Raw genomic sequence first — 16,674 nt, 5'->3', positions numbered from 1 at the left:
GCATTGACGGTGGCGTTGGTTTCAGAAATGTTCCAGAGATTCGACAGGCAGTGGACCGCTCCATTCGCTCCATCGAACAGAACAGGCTCTGCTAACGGAATACTACGCCTTCCACATCGCTGGCAACGGTTTCTACACAGCGCTGGTGACTACTTTGAAGGACGGTAACAGGTGCAAACATGTAACTCTTGTATCGGTTGTGAATAAATAGTTGCCACTATTTAAGCTCCAACCCTCTATTTCTGTGATACTCTTTTGTATGAATCGGTTGAAAACGTGGAACAACACACAGTCGAAAGTCACACTTCGAAAGTCACACTACGTACGTACTCTTTATGCTTTCGCTGTGTTGGTTAACATGACATAGATGCTGTAAACGAGAAACGAATTTCTGCGTGTAAGAGAGAGGTATGTCGATCGGTAAACTGAAGAGTAAGCAGCCGAGTCTACGTCACCAGGAGCACCTACAACCCGTTAGCCAATGTTACACCGGTAGTTTGAGCAGCGTGCCTTTCAAGCGAGTAACAATACAGTGCTCACACACGCCTAAGAATGTGTATTTTCCACTAAATATATTAATAACATACGCAGTACAGAAATTACTAATATAACAAATGCAAGAAATGCACATCAGCGGAAGCTAGGTCAGTCTTTGCCCGCTGCAGTGCATCCCTTAGACGGGAAACTGATTCACAGTGTTCCTATACGACAGATAAGGCGTTCTTCCGGGGAAGGCAATTTCTTCCACGATAAGCGTTGTCGTTTACCGACAGACCATAGGTTCGGTTACAATCCTCTCATCATATCCTTCCATACAACTCAGCCCCGTCCCATTTTAGTGTCATCCCATCTTTTCCCATCCTCTCTTCCTCCCTTTCCTGTGGCCCTTACCTTTCCGCCCTCCCTGTTTCCCTCGCCCTTTCCGCACAAAACTACTTTTTTTTCTTTCTTTATTGAGTTTCGATTCCCCCCGAAGCGGGCGGGCTGGCAGGAGCTTAGTACGCCGCTCTTCAGCCTACAGAATTTGTTTTAAAAAAATGAAGATAATAAATAATAAAAGCAGGCGATAAAATCGGTGACTTAAATAGTAAAATGGTGGAAAATTGTGGAACTTAAAATATAAAACAAAGCGTTGATGAAGCTAATAAAATACACAAGAAGCAGACAGATAAAATAATAGACAGAAAATTAAAAACACGGCGACAGTCTGGTTCCTATTCGCAAGAGAAATAAAAATCACACCCAGCGACAGCATGATTTCTGTTCGCAACACTTTGGAAAGACGCACAACACTGCATTAAAAATGTGGCACAAATATACCACAGCCGAGGGCAAGCCTGGACAGATGATGGGAAAGAAAAGGGGGGAAGGAGAGGAAAAGCGAAGTGGTGGTGGGGGAGGGGGAAGGAGCCGACGGACGACGAGGACACATAAGAGGGATGGGGGCTGGGCAGACGCGAGAGTGGGGAAAGGCAGGGGAGGGGAATGCAAAAGGACCTGGGGGGGGGGGGGGGTACAGCAAAACTGCACCTTCGCGTTAACAGCACTCAAGCTACGCATTCCAATGCGAGATACCACTTTGGTGTACGCATTTCACTGGGTATTTGATTTCTGCACGTTTTCGCGCATTGGAATGCCGAGCTACTGATTAAAGATATTTTTTGTGAGGAGTTGTGAAAGTAATCTATATTAATTCAGTTTGTAACGTTATCTTGCACGCGTATGACGCCGCTTGAGAGAGCTGGCGAACAGCAGCGGCATCTAACAACCAGAACATGGACTACAAATGCTGTCGGACGTCAACACCATCTCATGTTGCGAAACAAAAGAAGAATAAATCTGAGCTGGACGCTAAATATGAAGGCCGTTATTATCACAACTATTGTAAAGAATCCCAGCACTGTTCCTTGGTCTCTTAGAGGAACTACGTGAGATTTTTCAAGAGAGATTATCCTGAGACAGCCCATGCAGGACAGTGATGCATTCTTTAATTATTTGTGGCGCTGAGATATGCGGAATAGCATGCTGATGACACCACATTCCTCGCCCTCGCTCCTACCCTCCAACGGTCCCAACGCCTTCTCCAGAATCACCTTGACCTTTTTGCTGCATGGTGTAACCAGTGGCTCCTGAAACTCAACCCTTCCAGGCAATCATCGTAGGTCGTACCACTCGCTCCTTCCGGCTCCTGGATTTCTCCCTTACTGTCTGCACCCGTCCTGTCCGCCTCACCCCCACCCTCACCTACCTTGGCCTCACCATTGACTGTCACCTCACCTGGATCCCTCATCTCCGCTCCATCCAATCCAAAGCCCACAAACGCCTCCGACTCCTCAAACTCCTCTCTGGCTGGACATGGGGGTTGCACCCCTCTACCATCCTACACACCTACAAATCCTTAATCCGTCCCATCCTCTGTTATGTCAGTCCCGCCTGGATATCTGCCCCCCCCCCCCAAATTCTATAAGTCCCTCCAGATCCTTGAGCGTCATGCACTCCGTCTCGCCTTCCGTATACGCCTCCCATCCCCCACGCGTATCCTCTATGATTTCATTCCTTTCCCCCCATCTGCTCCTATTCCTCGAACATATCCGCATCCTCTACACCTCCCGCCGCCTTGATCCTCCTCTCCTCTCCCTTTCCCGCCCCCTGCCACGTCTTCACTGTTGTGTCGCCCCTACCCTCCATCTCTACACCCTTCGTCTCCTTTCCCAAGGTGGCTTCCATCAACTCCCCCTCCCAGATGATGCCCTCTCTCCCTCCATTTATCCCTCCTATCAACTCTGATCCTCACTCCCCCTCCTTTCCTCTGTCCTTTTCCCGGGCTCCCTCTCCCCCCCTTTCATCCTCTTTTTTCCCTTCTCTCTGCCCCCTTCTCTCCCCCGAGTCCTCTTGCATTTCCCTCCCCTGCCTCATCTCATTCCCTCTCGCGTCTGCCTTGCCCCTCTCCCCCTTTATTAGTCCTCTCCCTCCTTGGTTCCCCCCCCTTTTCGTTTTTTTTTCTTCCTCCCTTCTTGTTCTTCCCCCTCCTCCAGGTCCGCCTCCCCATCTGCCTTTGGCTCGGTAGTGTCATCTTTGTGCCGCCATTTTCGTGCAGTGTTTTACAGTGAGTGTTTTACAGTGAGTGTTCTGTGTTGTGTTTTTTGGGAAGTGTTGCGAACGGCCATCATACTGTTGCTGGGTGTGCTTTTTATCTCTTGCGAACAGAAACCAGACTGTCGTCATGTTTTTTTAATTGTCTCTATACTATGTTACTTGTCTGATTCCTGTGTCTTTTATTAATATTGCGAACCCCTTTTGCTTTCAGTTTTAGCTTTCCGCATTTTTCCGCCATTTTACACTTTACGTCACCGTTTTATCGCCTGTTTTTCTTGTTTATTTTCTTCTTCCGTTTTTTGGAAAAAAAGTCTTTAGGCTGTAGAGGAGCGTACTAAGCTGCTGCTTGCCCGAAGGGGGCAATTGAAAATCAATAAAGGAAAAAAAAAATGCGGAATAGCGTGCTTCGGTTCTCAGATATTGACATTGGTGTTCCAGTTTAATTTGTAAAATATTTTGGTAAACAGTAGTGAAAGAGTTGAACGCAGAAAGCAACCTCTCAAAATGGAAACATTCTGTCTGATAGGCGGAAAAGTGCCGGAGCTGTATAGGAATTGCCCCGAGTTTTGTTTTATTCTTTTTAAGTAGAAACCGTAGGTTGAAAATGGCTAGAGAATTAGTGCAATTATGAGATTTGTTTCACCACACCACATCAATCAGTGTAATAATTCTGATGAATAGATGGAACAGTGCTCATAATCCATTGCTATCAATTCTGTGTGTGAGTTTAATGTTGGTGAATTAATAATAAATATTAATTAGTAACAAAATAATAGTAATCTGGCCAATCTGAGACTAAAAGATCTAATTTCACTGCCACTAAATAGCTAGGCACAGTGTAATTTTAATGTTGAACTATTTGTCTGAATGTGACAAAGATTTCAGTTAATGTGTAGCCAAGCGACATTAATAATTCGGAGCAGTCAGATGCTAATACGTTTTCAAATATAAATATAAATCTTTTTTTATTGCTTTCTACAGCCAGATTAGACATCACGTTTTCAAATATAAATATAAATCTTTTTTTATTGCTTTCTACAGCCAGATTAGACATTATTCAGGTTAACAGTTATAATCTACTGACCTTTGGTAAGAGAGTTAAGCGCTGGTGATAATTTTGAATATTTTGGTTAGTACGAGAACGCCTCTCATCAAAACCACCTAGACAGGAAGGGCAAACAACTGCGAGGATTTGAAATTATGACGTCGGCAAGAAGCGCTGAAAGTTAACAGCTGTTTTGTGTTGTATCAAGAACGTTCTGAGTTTCAAAAATCTCGTTGTGCCATGTGATCGTTACGAGACTGTGACTTAAGTACGCACAAATCATTTCATGTGTTCCTATGTTATGTCTGTGTGAGTTCAACGCAACATGAAACACGTTTATTCAGCGTCATCTTCATTAAGGTTATGAGGTGTTGTGTACGGAAATGTAATGAAAATTACACAGTAGAAAACAAGGTTCAAGTGTTCAAGTTTCCTAAAGACGGTATAATGAGACGGAAACGATTCCATTCAATTACAAGACAGGATTTCACAGTGGTAAGTTTAACACGAACCTTTGTTTTGAATGTAGTTTACTAATGCACGTTTAGATTATGGTACATTGTTTACCGGATCACTTGGCTTGATTATATTACGATTAATCTGCTTCATTGCTCATTTTTCAGATGTGTCACAAACATCATACAGTAAGAGACATTATCTGGAAAGTATCTGCCGCAGATGGTTAAACCATAACTGCTGCAGTTTGACTGAGATCCCGTACCGTGCACTCTTCCGATCTGTCCAGCTTACCTATCTTCAGCTTCAGGACCATCTAGAGAGGGGCCAGAAAAGAAAGGAGTACATCGGAAGCAGCAAAATCTTTGGAAAACATCAAGATTAGTGTAGCCAGCCAGCCAAAACGAATATTTAAAGAAGAATATCAGGAAGTGAAAGATATAGTTAATGTAATATCTTTGAGGAATAACTGGATGAAAATAGTGAAAGAAGAGTGTATTAATTGTATGTACACACATCAAAAAAAGATTTGCAACACCCCAGTTCCCAGAACTCCTGAAGACAGACGTTGACTGTGGATATTGCATCACAGACACAGTCTCTTTGACTGTTCAGAGATGTCACTAAACTCGCCCAAAGATGTAAACAACCATCCATGAGCAGCGCCTATTAGACGGAAGGGGTCCGACAGCCCATCAGTTCCAGTCATTCCATAAGGAAGGATGTACACGGCTCGAGTTTTCTAGAGTTCAACGATGCCTATACGATCAATACCGCGGTTCGATCGCGTCCGCATTGTTACTTTGTGCTAGGAAGGGTTCTCTACAAGGGAAGTGTCCAGGCGATGTTGTTCGGACACGGAGTAGATACACAGAGACAGGAACTGTCGATGATATGCCTCGATCAGACTGCCCGAGGGTTACTACTGCAGTGGATGACCGCTACCTACGGGTTATGGCTCGGAGGAACCCCGCAGCAACGCCGCCAAGTTGAATAATGCTTTTCGTGCAGCCACAGGACGTCGTGTTACGACTGAAACTGTGCTAAATAGGCTGCATGATGCGCAACTTCACTCCCGACGTCCACAGCGAGGTCCATCTCTGCAACCACGACACCATGCAGCGCGGTACAGATGGGCCCAACAACATGCCGAATGGGCCGCTCAAGATTGGCATCACGTTGTCATCACGTTCTCTTCACCGATGAGTGTCGCATATGCCTTCAACCAGACAATCGTCGGAAACGTGTTTGGAGGCAATCCGGTCAGGCTGAATGCCTTAGACGCACTGTCCAGCGAGTGCAACAATATGGAGGTTCCCTGCTGTTTTGGGTGGCATCATGTGGGGCCGACGTACGCCGCTGGTGTTCATGGAAGGCACCGTAACGTCCTCCAACCGATAGTGCAACCATACCGGCAGCATATCGACGAGGCATTCGTCTTCATGGGCGATAATTTGCGCTCCCATCGTGCACATCTTGTGAATGACTTCCTTCAGGATAACTAAATCGCTCGACTGGAGTGGCCAGCATGTTCTCCAGACATGAACCCTATTGAAAAGGGCTGTTTATGGATGACGTGACCCACCAACCACTCTGAGGGACCTACGCCGAATCGCCGTTGAGGAGTGGGACAATCTGGACCAACAGTGCCTTGACGAACTTGTGGGTAGTATGCCACGACGAATATAGGCATTCATCAACGCAGGAGGATGTGCTGCTGGGTATTAGAGGTACCAGTGTGTACAGCAATTTGACCACCACCTCCGAAGGTCTCTCTGTATGGTGGTACAACATGGAATGTGTGGTTTTCAAGAGCAATAAAATGGGCAGAAATGATGTTTGTGTTGATCTCTATTCCAATTTTCTGTACGGGTTCCGGGACTCTCGGAACCGAGGTGATTGAAAACTTTTTTTTATGTGTAATATCGATCCGTCTGTGCAGTCCCATTACTTAGCGTATATTTTGATTGATTATCATTTGAAAGTGGGGGTCCATTCAGAAGAAGTTTCATTAAAGGAAATTATAACTAAGGTCCGCCCATTTAGCCGAGTGGTCAGCTCGTCTGACTGCAACGCAGCGGGCCTGAGTTCGATTCCCGACCGGAACGGACATTTTCCCCGCTCTTAAACTGGGTGTTGTGTTGTCCTCAAAATCATTTCATCGTCATCGACCCGCAAGTCACCCACTGTGGCGTCAGCTGAAAAGACTTGCAACTCGGCGGCCGAACTTTCCCAGGTGGGGACTCCCGGCCACCTATGCTAAACGATCATAAAATTTCATAGTCACTGAATTTTTTTTGAAGTCGTAACGGTAACAGAAATCTGTGTGGATGTAATTAACTGCGATGTGTATGCCTCAGTGTTCTTGTATAAAAATTACGTATTTAGAAATGTAAGACTGTTTTACTAAACAACATTTAAAAATACCCATAATGTTTCCCACAGTTAACACCCATAAAAGTTTTCTCAAAGATGCGGGTTGCTTTGTTACCAAATGTGCTAGTCATTTTGTATATGCTACACGCCAAATTAATAGCAGTTAGTTATTAACTGTCGTATTTCCACTCAAACAACTACACAAGTTTTCTTTGTTAACTAACCTCATTCATGTATCAACTCAAAAATCGGTAATGTTAGGAGGCCCGCAGTTCGTTCGTTGTTGGCTGCTTTATACACTCTAAGTGAAAAGAAAATAAAAAAAAAATCGCGCCAAGAAGGAGTTATCCAAACTGGTTGAAAATTGATATTCATACATTTATCGACGGAAAATGCAAAACTGTAAACTTTGGCGACCGGTGGATTAATGTGCGAAGCTGCAGCGCAATTTCGCCGCGCAGTTGGAAGGTATAATAAACAGGGGACATGCCGATTCTAGGGCGTAGAGTCTTTGCGAATTCTATTCCGTGTACTTAGTTGGACAGTAACTATGCCTCGCAGGCAGGCGTGTGAACAATACAAGGTGGTCCACTGATCGTGACCGCGCCAAATATCTCACGAAATAAGCGTCAAACGAAAAAAGCTACAAACAACGAAACTTGTCTAGCTTGAAGGGGGAAACCAGATGGCGCTATCGTTGACCCAAAAAAAAAAAAAAATGGTTCAAATGGCTCTGAGCACTTTGCGACTTAACTGCTGAGAACATCAGTCCCCTAGGACTTAGAACTACTTAAACCTAACTAACCTAAGAACATCACACACATCCATGCCCGAGGCAGGATTCGAACCTGCGACCATAGCGGTCGCGCGGTTCCAGACTGTAGCGCCTAGAACCGCTCAGCCACCCCGGCCGGCTATGGTTGGCCCGTTGGATGGCGCTGCCATAGGTCAGACGGATATCAACTGCGTTTTTATTAAACAGGAACCCCCATTTTTTATTACATATTCGTGTAGTGCGTAAAGAAATATGAATGTTTTAGTTGGACAACTTTTTTCACTTTGTTATAGATGGTGCTGTAATAGTCACAAACATATGGCTCACAATTTTAGACGAACAATTGGCAACAGGTAGGTTTTTCAAATTAAAATACAGAACTTAGGTACGTTTTAACAGTTTATTCGGTTGTTCCAATGTGATACATGTACCTTTGTGAACTTATCATTTCTGAGAACGCATGATGTTACAGCGGCATTACCTGCAAATACCGGCCGGCCTAAGTGGCCGAGCGGTTCTACGCGCTACAGTCTGGAACCGCGCGACTGCTACGGTCGCAGGTTCGATTCCTGCCTCGGGCATGGATGTGTGTGATGTCCTTAGGTTAGTTAGGTTTAAGAAGTTCTAAGTTCTAGGGGACTGATGACCTCAGAAGTTAAGTCCCATAGCGCTCAGAGCCATTTGAACCATTTTTCTTTGGTAAATACCACATTAATGCAATAAATGCTCAAAGTGATGTCCGTCAACGTCAATGCATTTGGCAATACGTGTAACGACATTCCTCTCAACAGGCAGTAGTTCGCCTTCCGTAATGGCTCTGAGCACTATGGGACTTAACAGCTATGGTCATCAGTCCCCCAGAACTTAGAACTACTTAAACCTAACTAACCTAAGGACATCACACAACACCCAGTCATCACGAGGCAGAGAAAATCCCTGACCCCGCTTCCGTAATGTTCGCACATGCATTGACAATGCGCTGACGCATGTTGTCAGGCGTTGTCGGTGGATCACGATACCAAATATCCTTCAACTTTCCCCACAGAAAGAAATTCGGGGACGTCAGATCCTGTCATGAAATATGCTTTTCAATACCGCTTCAACCGCACGCTAGTTATGTGCCGGACATCCATCATGTTGGAAGCACATCGCCATTCTGTAATTCAGTGATACATCTTGTAGTAACATCGGTAGAACATTACGTACGAAATCAGCATACATTGCACCATTTAGTTTGCCATCGATAAAAGGGGGGGGGGGGCAGTTATCCTTCCTCCCATAATGCCGCACCATGCATTAACCCGCCAAGGTTGCTGATTTTCCATTTGTCGCCGCCATCGTGGATTTTCCGTTGCCCATTAGTGCATATTATGCCGCTTTACGTTACCGCTGTTGGTGAATGACGCTTCGCCGCTAAATAGAACGCGTGCAAAAAATCTGTCTTCTCGTAATTTCTCTTGTCCCCAGTGGCAGAACTGTACACGACGTTCAAAGTCGTCGCCATGCAATTCCTGGTGCTTAGAAATATGGTAAGGGTGCAAGCTATGTTGATGCAGCATTCTCAACACCGACGTTTTTGAGATTCCCGATTCACGCGCAATTTGTCAGCTACTGCTGTGCGGATTAGCCGCGACAGCAGCTAAAACACCTACTTGGGCATCATCATTTGTTGCAGGTAGTGGTTGAAGTTTCACATGTGGCTGAACACTTCCTGTTTCCTTAAATATCGCAACTATCCGGCGAACGGTCCAGTCACTGGGATGATGTCGTCCAGGATTCCGAGCAGCAAACATAAGACACACGCGTTGGACATTTTGATCAAAATAGCCATACATCAATACGATATCGACCTTTTCCGCAAATGGTAAACGGTCCATTTTAACACGGGTAATGTGTCACGAAGAAAATACCGACCGCCCTGGCGGAATGTTACGTGATACCACGTATTTACACGTTTGTGACTATTACAGCACCATCTGTCACAAAGCGAAAAAAGTGGTCCAACTAAAACATTCATATTTCTTTACGTACTACACGAATATGTAATAAAAATGGGGGTTCCTACTTAGAAAAAACGCAGTTGATATCCGTTTGACCTATGGCAGCGCCATCTAGCGGGCCGACCATAGCGCCATCTGGTTTCCCCCTTCAAGCTGGACGAGTTTCGTTCTTTGTAGTTTTTTCGTTTCATGCTTATTTCGTGAGATATTTGACCTGGTCACTATCAATGGACCACCCTGCATACGCGGTGTCATCATTTGGGAGAGGACGTGCAGTTGGATCCAAAGAAGCCGCTTGGAGTAATCGGCAATTCGCTCGGCATTTGAATAGGAGCGATGCCACCATTCAACGATGCTGGCAGGAATGGGCAAAAGCATGAAAAACACAGTGTCAAGAAGGAAGCGGTCGACTTAGAGATCTGGCAGAACGTGGATGGGAACCGAGGTATTGTCAGAGAAGCACTCAGAGCCCCGGATTCATGAGCATCATCGATCCCACGCGCAACTGGCGCTTCAGTGACTACACGGATCGTTAATAGGCAGCCTACAGAAAGGGGCTGAGCTCACGGCGCACCTTGCGCTCGCTACCATTGAACTCTGTTCACCAACAAGCACTTTGCAGCTGTGTCGGGTACATTTGGCCTGGAATCTCATTGACTGGAGTAGAATTGTCCTCAGCGATGAGTCCCTCTTCGAACTGAGCCCCGACGACCAGCGAAGAGGAGTTTGGTGACGCTCTGGACAGCGGTGGGATACCAACTCATCTGTCACACACCATAAAACCCGACAACCAGGAGTGATGGTCTGTGGAGCCTCTACATTTCATAGCAGGACCGCTTTGGTTGTCATCCGCGCCACCCTTACAGTACAGCCATACGTCGACGATATTCTACGCCCTGTTTTGTTGCTATTCATGGCAAACCATTGTGGACTTACATTTCAGCAAGATAATGCTTTTCCGCACACGGCGAGGGTTTCTGCTGGTTGTCTTCGTGCTTGCGGAACCGTAAGTTGGCCAGCAAGGTCGCCGGATCTATCCCCATTGAAAACGTTTAGAGCATTATGGGCAGGACCTTCCAACAACCTCGAGATTTTGACGATCAAAGGGGCCAACTGGACAGAATTTGCCACGATATCTCTCAGGAGGAGATCGAGCAACTCTATTAACCCATGTCAAGGCGAACAACTGCTTGCATAAATTTAATAATTTTTTTATAATGCGGGGCCACAGTCATAATATATTTCTTTAAAGTCAGTGCCGCCATTAGACTGTTGCTTATTTACAGTGTTTCACTTACACTTACACAATCATGATTTCGGTTTCGAAGTGCCATTATCAACTGTTTTAAGTGTTGTAAATTGCCTAAGATGGCATACTGTCGTATTAAAATACACTATTAGACAATGTATCTAATAGTGTATTTTAATACGACAGTATGCCATCTTAGGCAATTTACAACACTTAAAACACTTGATAATGGCACTTTGAAGCCGAAATCATGATTGTGTAAGTGTAAATGTAACACTGTAAATAAGCAACAGTCTAATGGCGGCACTGACTTTAAAGAAAGTGCTTGCATTAGGGCCAGGGGTGGATCAACGTGTTGTTGTCTTGCTCAGTTTGTGAAGCTTTTTCTCTTGAATATATCACCCAATTTTCCAGAAACTGTGATAATTTGTTTGTCTGTACATGTATGGTACATCTACCGATTTCCGTCCCATTCGGATAATTCCTTCCTGGTGTGTCGTTCTTTTTATCTTACCGTGTATCACTGTTCGTTATGACGTCACGGCACGGTTGATGGGCCTTATCTCTAGGTGGTGTTGACTGCACTTGGTGTGTCTCGTCAGAGAAATAATAAATATCCGGGTGATTTATCGTAGTGGCACTTAGCGATTATCACGTGAGGGCTGTTATAGCGGTCGAATGTAAGGTTCTTAGGAAGCCGTGATTTCAACCGGCTACGATCATATTCCTACCCCAGAGCTTATCGGGTACCACATTATACAAAATACACATGGTAAAATATTATAAAGGCTAGTGTGACATACTGAAGGTTATATATTTCGGTGTGTGTTCTTTCGGTCATGTCCGAAAGAAGAGACACTATGTTTGATTCTGCAGCCACTATGAATCAAGACACAATGGAATTAACGACGTTAGTTGTCGGTGAACAATGATTAAAAAACAATGGAGAAAATTGAAAATTTGTGCTGGACCGGGATTCGAAGTCGGGTCTGCTGTTTAGTGGGCAGATGCACTGACCAATATGACACCCGGACACAGTGGTCATGGTAACTGCACTGATTACCCTAATACACCTCGCGTCAGACCCAAATTATCAACTTATCCACACAATGTTGATGTAATGCCCCTTGCCCACTACGCTCACCGCGGCATTTCGCTAGTTCCCGTAAGAGTTAAAGCTTGCTGTGCATCCACACTCAAGGGATCATTGGTGGTCCTCGTCTTAATTATTCAGGGTGTAAATTTTAAGTTGACAAATCAGAATAACTCGAAAAATAAGCTTCACACGAAAAAATGTGTAGAATCCAAAGTTGATTATTATCGAGGGGGACATCCGCTGGTGCTAAAATTAGCCCGCCACCACAACAGCCTGGGGGTGGGGCGGGAGGAAACTTTAAAATTTCAAATGCGAAACACAATTTTTTTTCTGCAGCATCAGATTCTACATAAAAAACTACGTACATTTTGTCTTAAACATTTGTTTTGGTTCTTGGTAGTTGGCGCTGTAATTAAAGAAAATCGATGTTCTCACTTTTGCGTGGAAAGTGGTTACGAATAAATAAAAATTATTTATTTACTTCGTAGGATGTTCGGTTTGTTAGTTAGCTAGTCAGATGATTTGTTTTTTAATTAAACGTTGTATGGCCTCATGACCACGAAACAAACAAAACTTATCCGAATCTACGGAAAAAATTAATATTTGGGTCAACATTTGTAAAACTCTCTCAAACCCCACCCTATGGGGAGAGAGGGAGAGTTTTAGTTTTAGCGATTCAAAATTTACGAAGTAAATAAGTATTTTTTATTTATCCGTAACCATTTTCCACGCAAGAATTTTCTTGAACTACAGTGCCAACTACCAAGAATCAAAACAAATGTTTAAGACAAAATGTACGTAGTTTTTATGTAGAATCTGATTCTGCAATAAAAATTGTGTGTTCCCATTTGAAATTTTAAGGGTGCCTCCCGCCCCAACCGCAGGGGGCTGGGGTGGTGAGCTAATTTTAGCACCTGCAGATGTCCCCTTAGAAAATAACCAACTTTGGACTCTACACATTTTTTCGTGTGAAGCCTATTTTTCGAGTTATTCTGGTTTGTCAGCTTAAAATTTACACCCTGTATATGTCATTATCAGGGTGTCCCCTTTATCTTGGCCACCATAAATAACTGTTTGTCCAGATTCAAATTACAAAATGTTTCAAGCAAATGTTCTTTAACCGTCAGGGGGACATCAATCAGCGTAATTTCCTTCGTTGTAGGTTTGTTTTTTACAAAAAGATGAAGAGCGATATGACATTTTTAAATGGAACCCTGTATTTTCTATTTGGTAATTCATTTCCTCTCCTAAAGACCTATTCAAGAATGCCTGCCAGTGTACTTTGATTTGTGTGTCTGGGACAAGCTGCAGATTTGTGCTGGATCGTGATTCGATCCCAGGTCTCCTGCTTAGTAGGCAGACGCGCTGACCTCTGCTCAACTGGATACAATGGTCGCTGTAACTGCACCTACTACCCTGGCATGGCTCCCGTCACATACAAATTCTGAACTTATAAGACACGCTACTGATATAGTGCCCCCTGTAGGTTGGAATCCTGCCTCGGGCATGGATGTGTGTGATGTCCTTAGGTTAGTTAGGTTTAAGTAGTTCTAAGTTGTAGGGGACTGATGATCTCAGATGTGAAGTCCCATAGTGCTCAGAGCCGTTTGATCCATTTGATTTGATGACGGCCGGTGATCCCTTCAGTGCAGATGCACATCAAGCTCATCCTTTTACAGAAATTGGCGAGACGCCGCTGGTAATGAGTGTAATAAGCAGGGGCACTACATCAGTGATGTGCGGTTGTTGTTGTTGTTGTGGTCTTGAGTCCTGAGACTGGTTTGATGCAGCTCTCTATGCTACTCTATCCTGTGCAAGCTTCTTCATCTCCCAGTACCTACTGCAGCCTACATCCTTCTGAATCTGCTTTGTGTATTCATCTCTTGGTCTCCCTCTACGATTTTTACCCTCCACGCTTCCCTCCAATGCTAAATTTGTGCTCTCTTGATGCCTCAGAACATGTCCTACCAATCGATCCCTTCTCCTAGCCAAGTTGTGCCACAAACTTCTCTTCTCCCCATCTCTATTCAATACTTCATCATTAGTTATGTGATCTACCCATCTAATCTTCAGCATTCTTCTGTAGCACCACATTTCGAAAGCTTCTATTCTCTTCTTGTCCAAACTATTTATCGTCCATGCTTCACTTCCATACATGGCTACACTCCATACAAATATTTTCTGAAACGACTTCCTGACACTTAAATCTATACTTGATGTTAACAAATTTCGCTTCTTCAGAAACGCTTTCCTTGCCATTGCCAGTCTACATTTTATGTCATCTCTACTTCGACCATCATCAGTAATTTTGCTCCCCAAATAGCAAAACTCCTTTACTACTTTAAGTGTCTCATTTCCTAATCTAATTCCCTCTGCATCACCCGACTTCATTCGACTACATTTCATTATCCTCGTTTTGCTTTTGTTGATGTTCATCTTACATACTCCTTTCAGGACACTATCCATTCCGTTCAACTGCTCTTCCAAGTCCTTTGCTGTCTCTGATAGAACTACAATGCCATCGGCGAACCTAAAAGTTTTTATTTCTTCTCCATGGATTTTAATACCTACTCCGAACTTTTCTTTTGTTTCCTTTACTGCTTGTTCAATGCACAGATTGAATAACATCGGGGGAAGGCTACAACCATGTCTCACTCCCTTCCCAACCACTGCTTCCCTTTCATGTCCCTCGACTCTTATAACTGCTATCTGGTTTCTGTACAAATTGTAAATAGCCTTTCGCTCCCTGTATTTTACCCCTGCCACCTTCAGAATTTGAAAGAGAGTATTCCAGTCAACATTGTCAAAAGCTTTCTCTAGGTCTACAAATGCTAGAAACGTAGGTTTGCCTTTCCTTAATCTTTCTTCTAAAATAAATTGTAAAGTCAGTATTGCCTCACGTGTTCCAATATTTCTACAGAATCCAAACTCATCTTCCCCGGCGTCGGCTTCTACCAGTTTTTCCATTCGTCTGTAAAGAATTCGCGTTAGTATTTTGCAGCTTTGACTTATTAAACTGATAGTTCGGTAATTTTCACATCTGTCAACACCTGCTTTCTTTGGGATTGGAATTATTGTATTCTTCTTGAAGTCTGAGGGTAAGCTGAGAATTTGGATCTGAGGGGAGCTGTGCTAGGGTAGTCCACGCATTTGGGGTGACCGTCGTGTCTGGGCGGCGTAGTGGTCAGAGCATCTGCCTGCTAAGTGAGAGACGCGGGTTCGAACCCCAGTCCGACACAGATTTTCAATTTGATAAATCAATCCCCAGTGGCAGCTAATGTCTCTAATTCCGCTGTGTACCGAATATTAGCCGCAACTGGCACTTAATGAAAACAAAAGAACGTGTACTGATACACATAGCGCGGCTACGCCGCTGGCGAGGTGGGAGAGCGCTACGCACCGTGAGGAAGGTCTCCCTGGAGATGGTGTAGAACTTGCTGGCGGTGAGCCTGAGCGGCCGGTGGGCGCGGCACAGCAGCAGGCGCAGCTCCTTGCGGAAGCGCGGCGACGCCGACGTCCACTCGCTGCTGTACGCCGACATCTGCAGGCGCTCGCTCTGTCGGCACACACACATATCCCTAACGTGTCACGCTGCGCACACTCTGCTTTTGTATTAGACACTGATGCACCGCGTAGGCTGTTTACAAACTCATCGACAAGGTAATAACCATAATCGGGAATTGGAGAAGGCGGAAAGAGAAAAAAATGGAAATTACGTAAGTGGAAGGTGGAGGGGGAGAGAAAGGAAAGGAAATAATGACATCAGTTGCATCTGGACTTTATGCGGAGTCAGAGGTGACGAGAGAAAATGTGTGTCGGACCAGGACTCGAACCTCGTACCTCCTGCTTACTAGACAGTTGCATTACCCACTGCACCACCCGGACATAGTGTTCGTCGCAAATACACGTACTATCTCGGCACGTTGCCCGGATGACCCACATTCCCACCTAGCGCCATCTATCTGCAGTCCCTGTTCATGTCCTATATTCTCGTTAATTTTAAATTCCTGCTGGAGGTCGAACGTAAATGTGCATCTGCACTGAAGCTTGCTGATCCATTGCCCATCGAGGTGAACTGATTGACCTCGATGGTCAGTCAATCCACAACCTTAAGTGCTGACGAATATTTATGTTCGATCTCCAGTGGGAATCTAAAATCAGCAAGCATGGAACACATCAACTGGGACTGCAGTGGGAAAAGTGGGTCATCCGGGCAACGTGCCCAGATAGTTCCCGCAATTGTGACAAACACTATCTCTGAGTGGTACAGCGGTTAACGCAACTGTCTAGTAAATGAGAGATCCCTGGTTCGAAGGCCGGTCCGACACATATTTTCATTCGTCGCCGCTGATTCTGGTGAAGTCCCGATGCAACTGGTACCCTTACTTCCTTCCCTTTCCTTTCCTTTCTCCCCCTCCACTTTCCATTTACATGATACATATCACAGCTGTGGATGTCCGAAAAAACAGACACCAAGCATTCATATAAAGGATGGATAGTTACAACTTCGCACCTGTGATATTTTGCTGATTCTCAAGTGAAAGATTTTTTTTGGTGGCTATTGGACATGGTTTATTAGTC

The 16,674-nt window shown here is 44.6% G+C and overlaps 1 protein-coding gene across 1 annotated transcript in view; it reads right to left on the bottom strand.

The window, feature by feature from the left end:
- The window catches only part of LOC124615624 (odorant receptor Or2-like), a 118,331-nt gene that overhangs the window by 10,535 nt on the left and 91,122 nt on the right, over positions 1-16,674 (bottom strand). The window contains exon 6 of the mRNA XM_047143630.1: positions 15,494-15,649. Within this exon, the coding sequence (XP_046999586.1) occupies positions 15,494-15,649 (156 nt within the window). The remainder of the gene's footprint in view (positions 1-15,493; positions 15,650-16,674) is intronic.

This window comes from Schistocerca americana, chromosome 5 (genome assembly GCF_021461395.2).
Source record: "Schistocerca americana isolate TAMUIC-IGC-003095 chromosome 5, iqSchAmer2.1, whole genome shotgun sequence".
Classification (NCBI taxonomy): Eukaryota; Metazoa; Arthropoda; class Insecta; order Orthoptera; family Acrididae; genus Schistocerca; species Schistocerca americana.
Note: the sequence above shows the minus strand (reverse complement) of the source record. Positions and strands in the feature narration are given on the sequence as shown.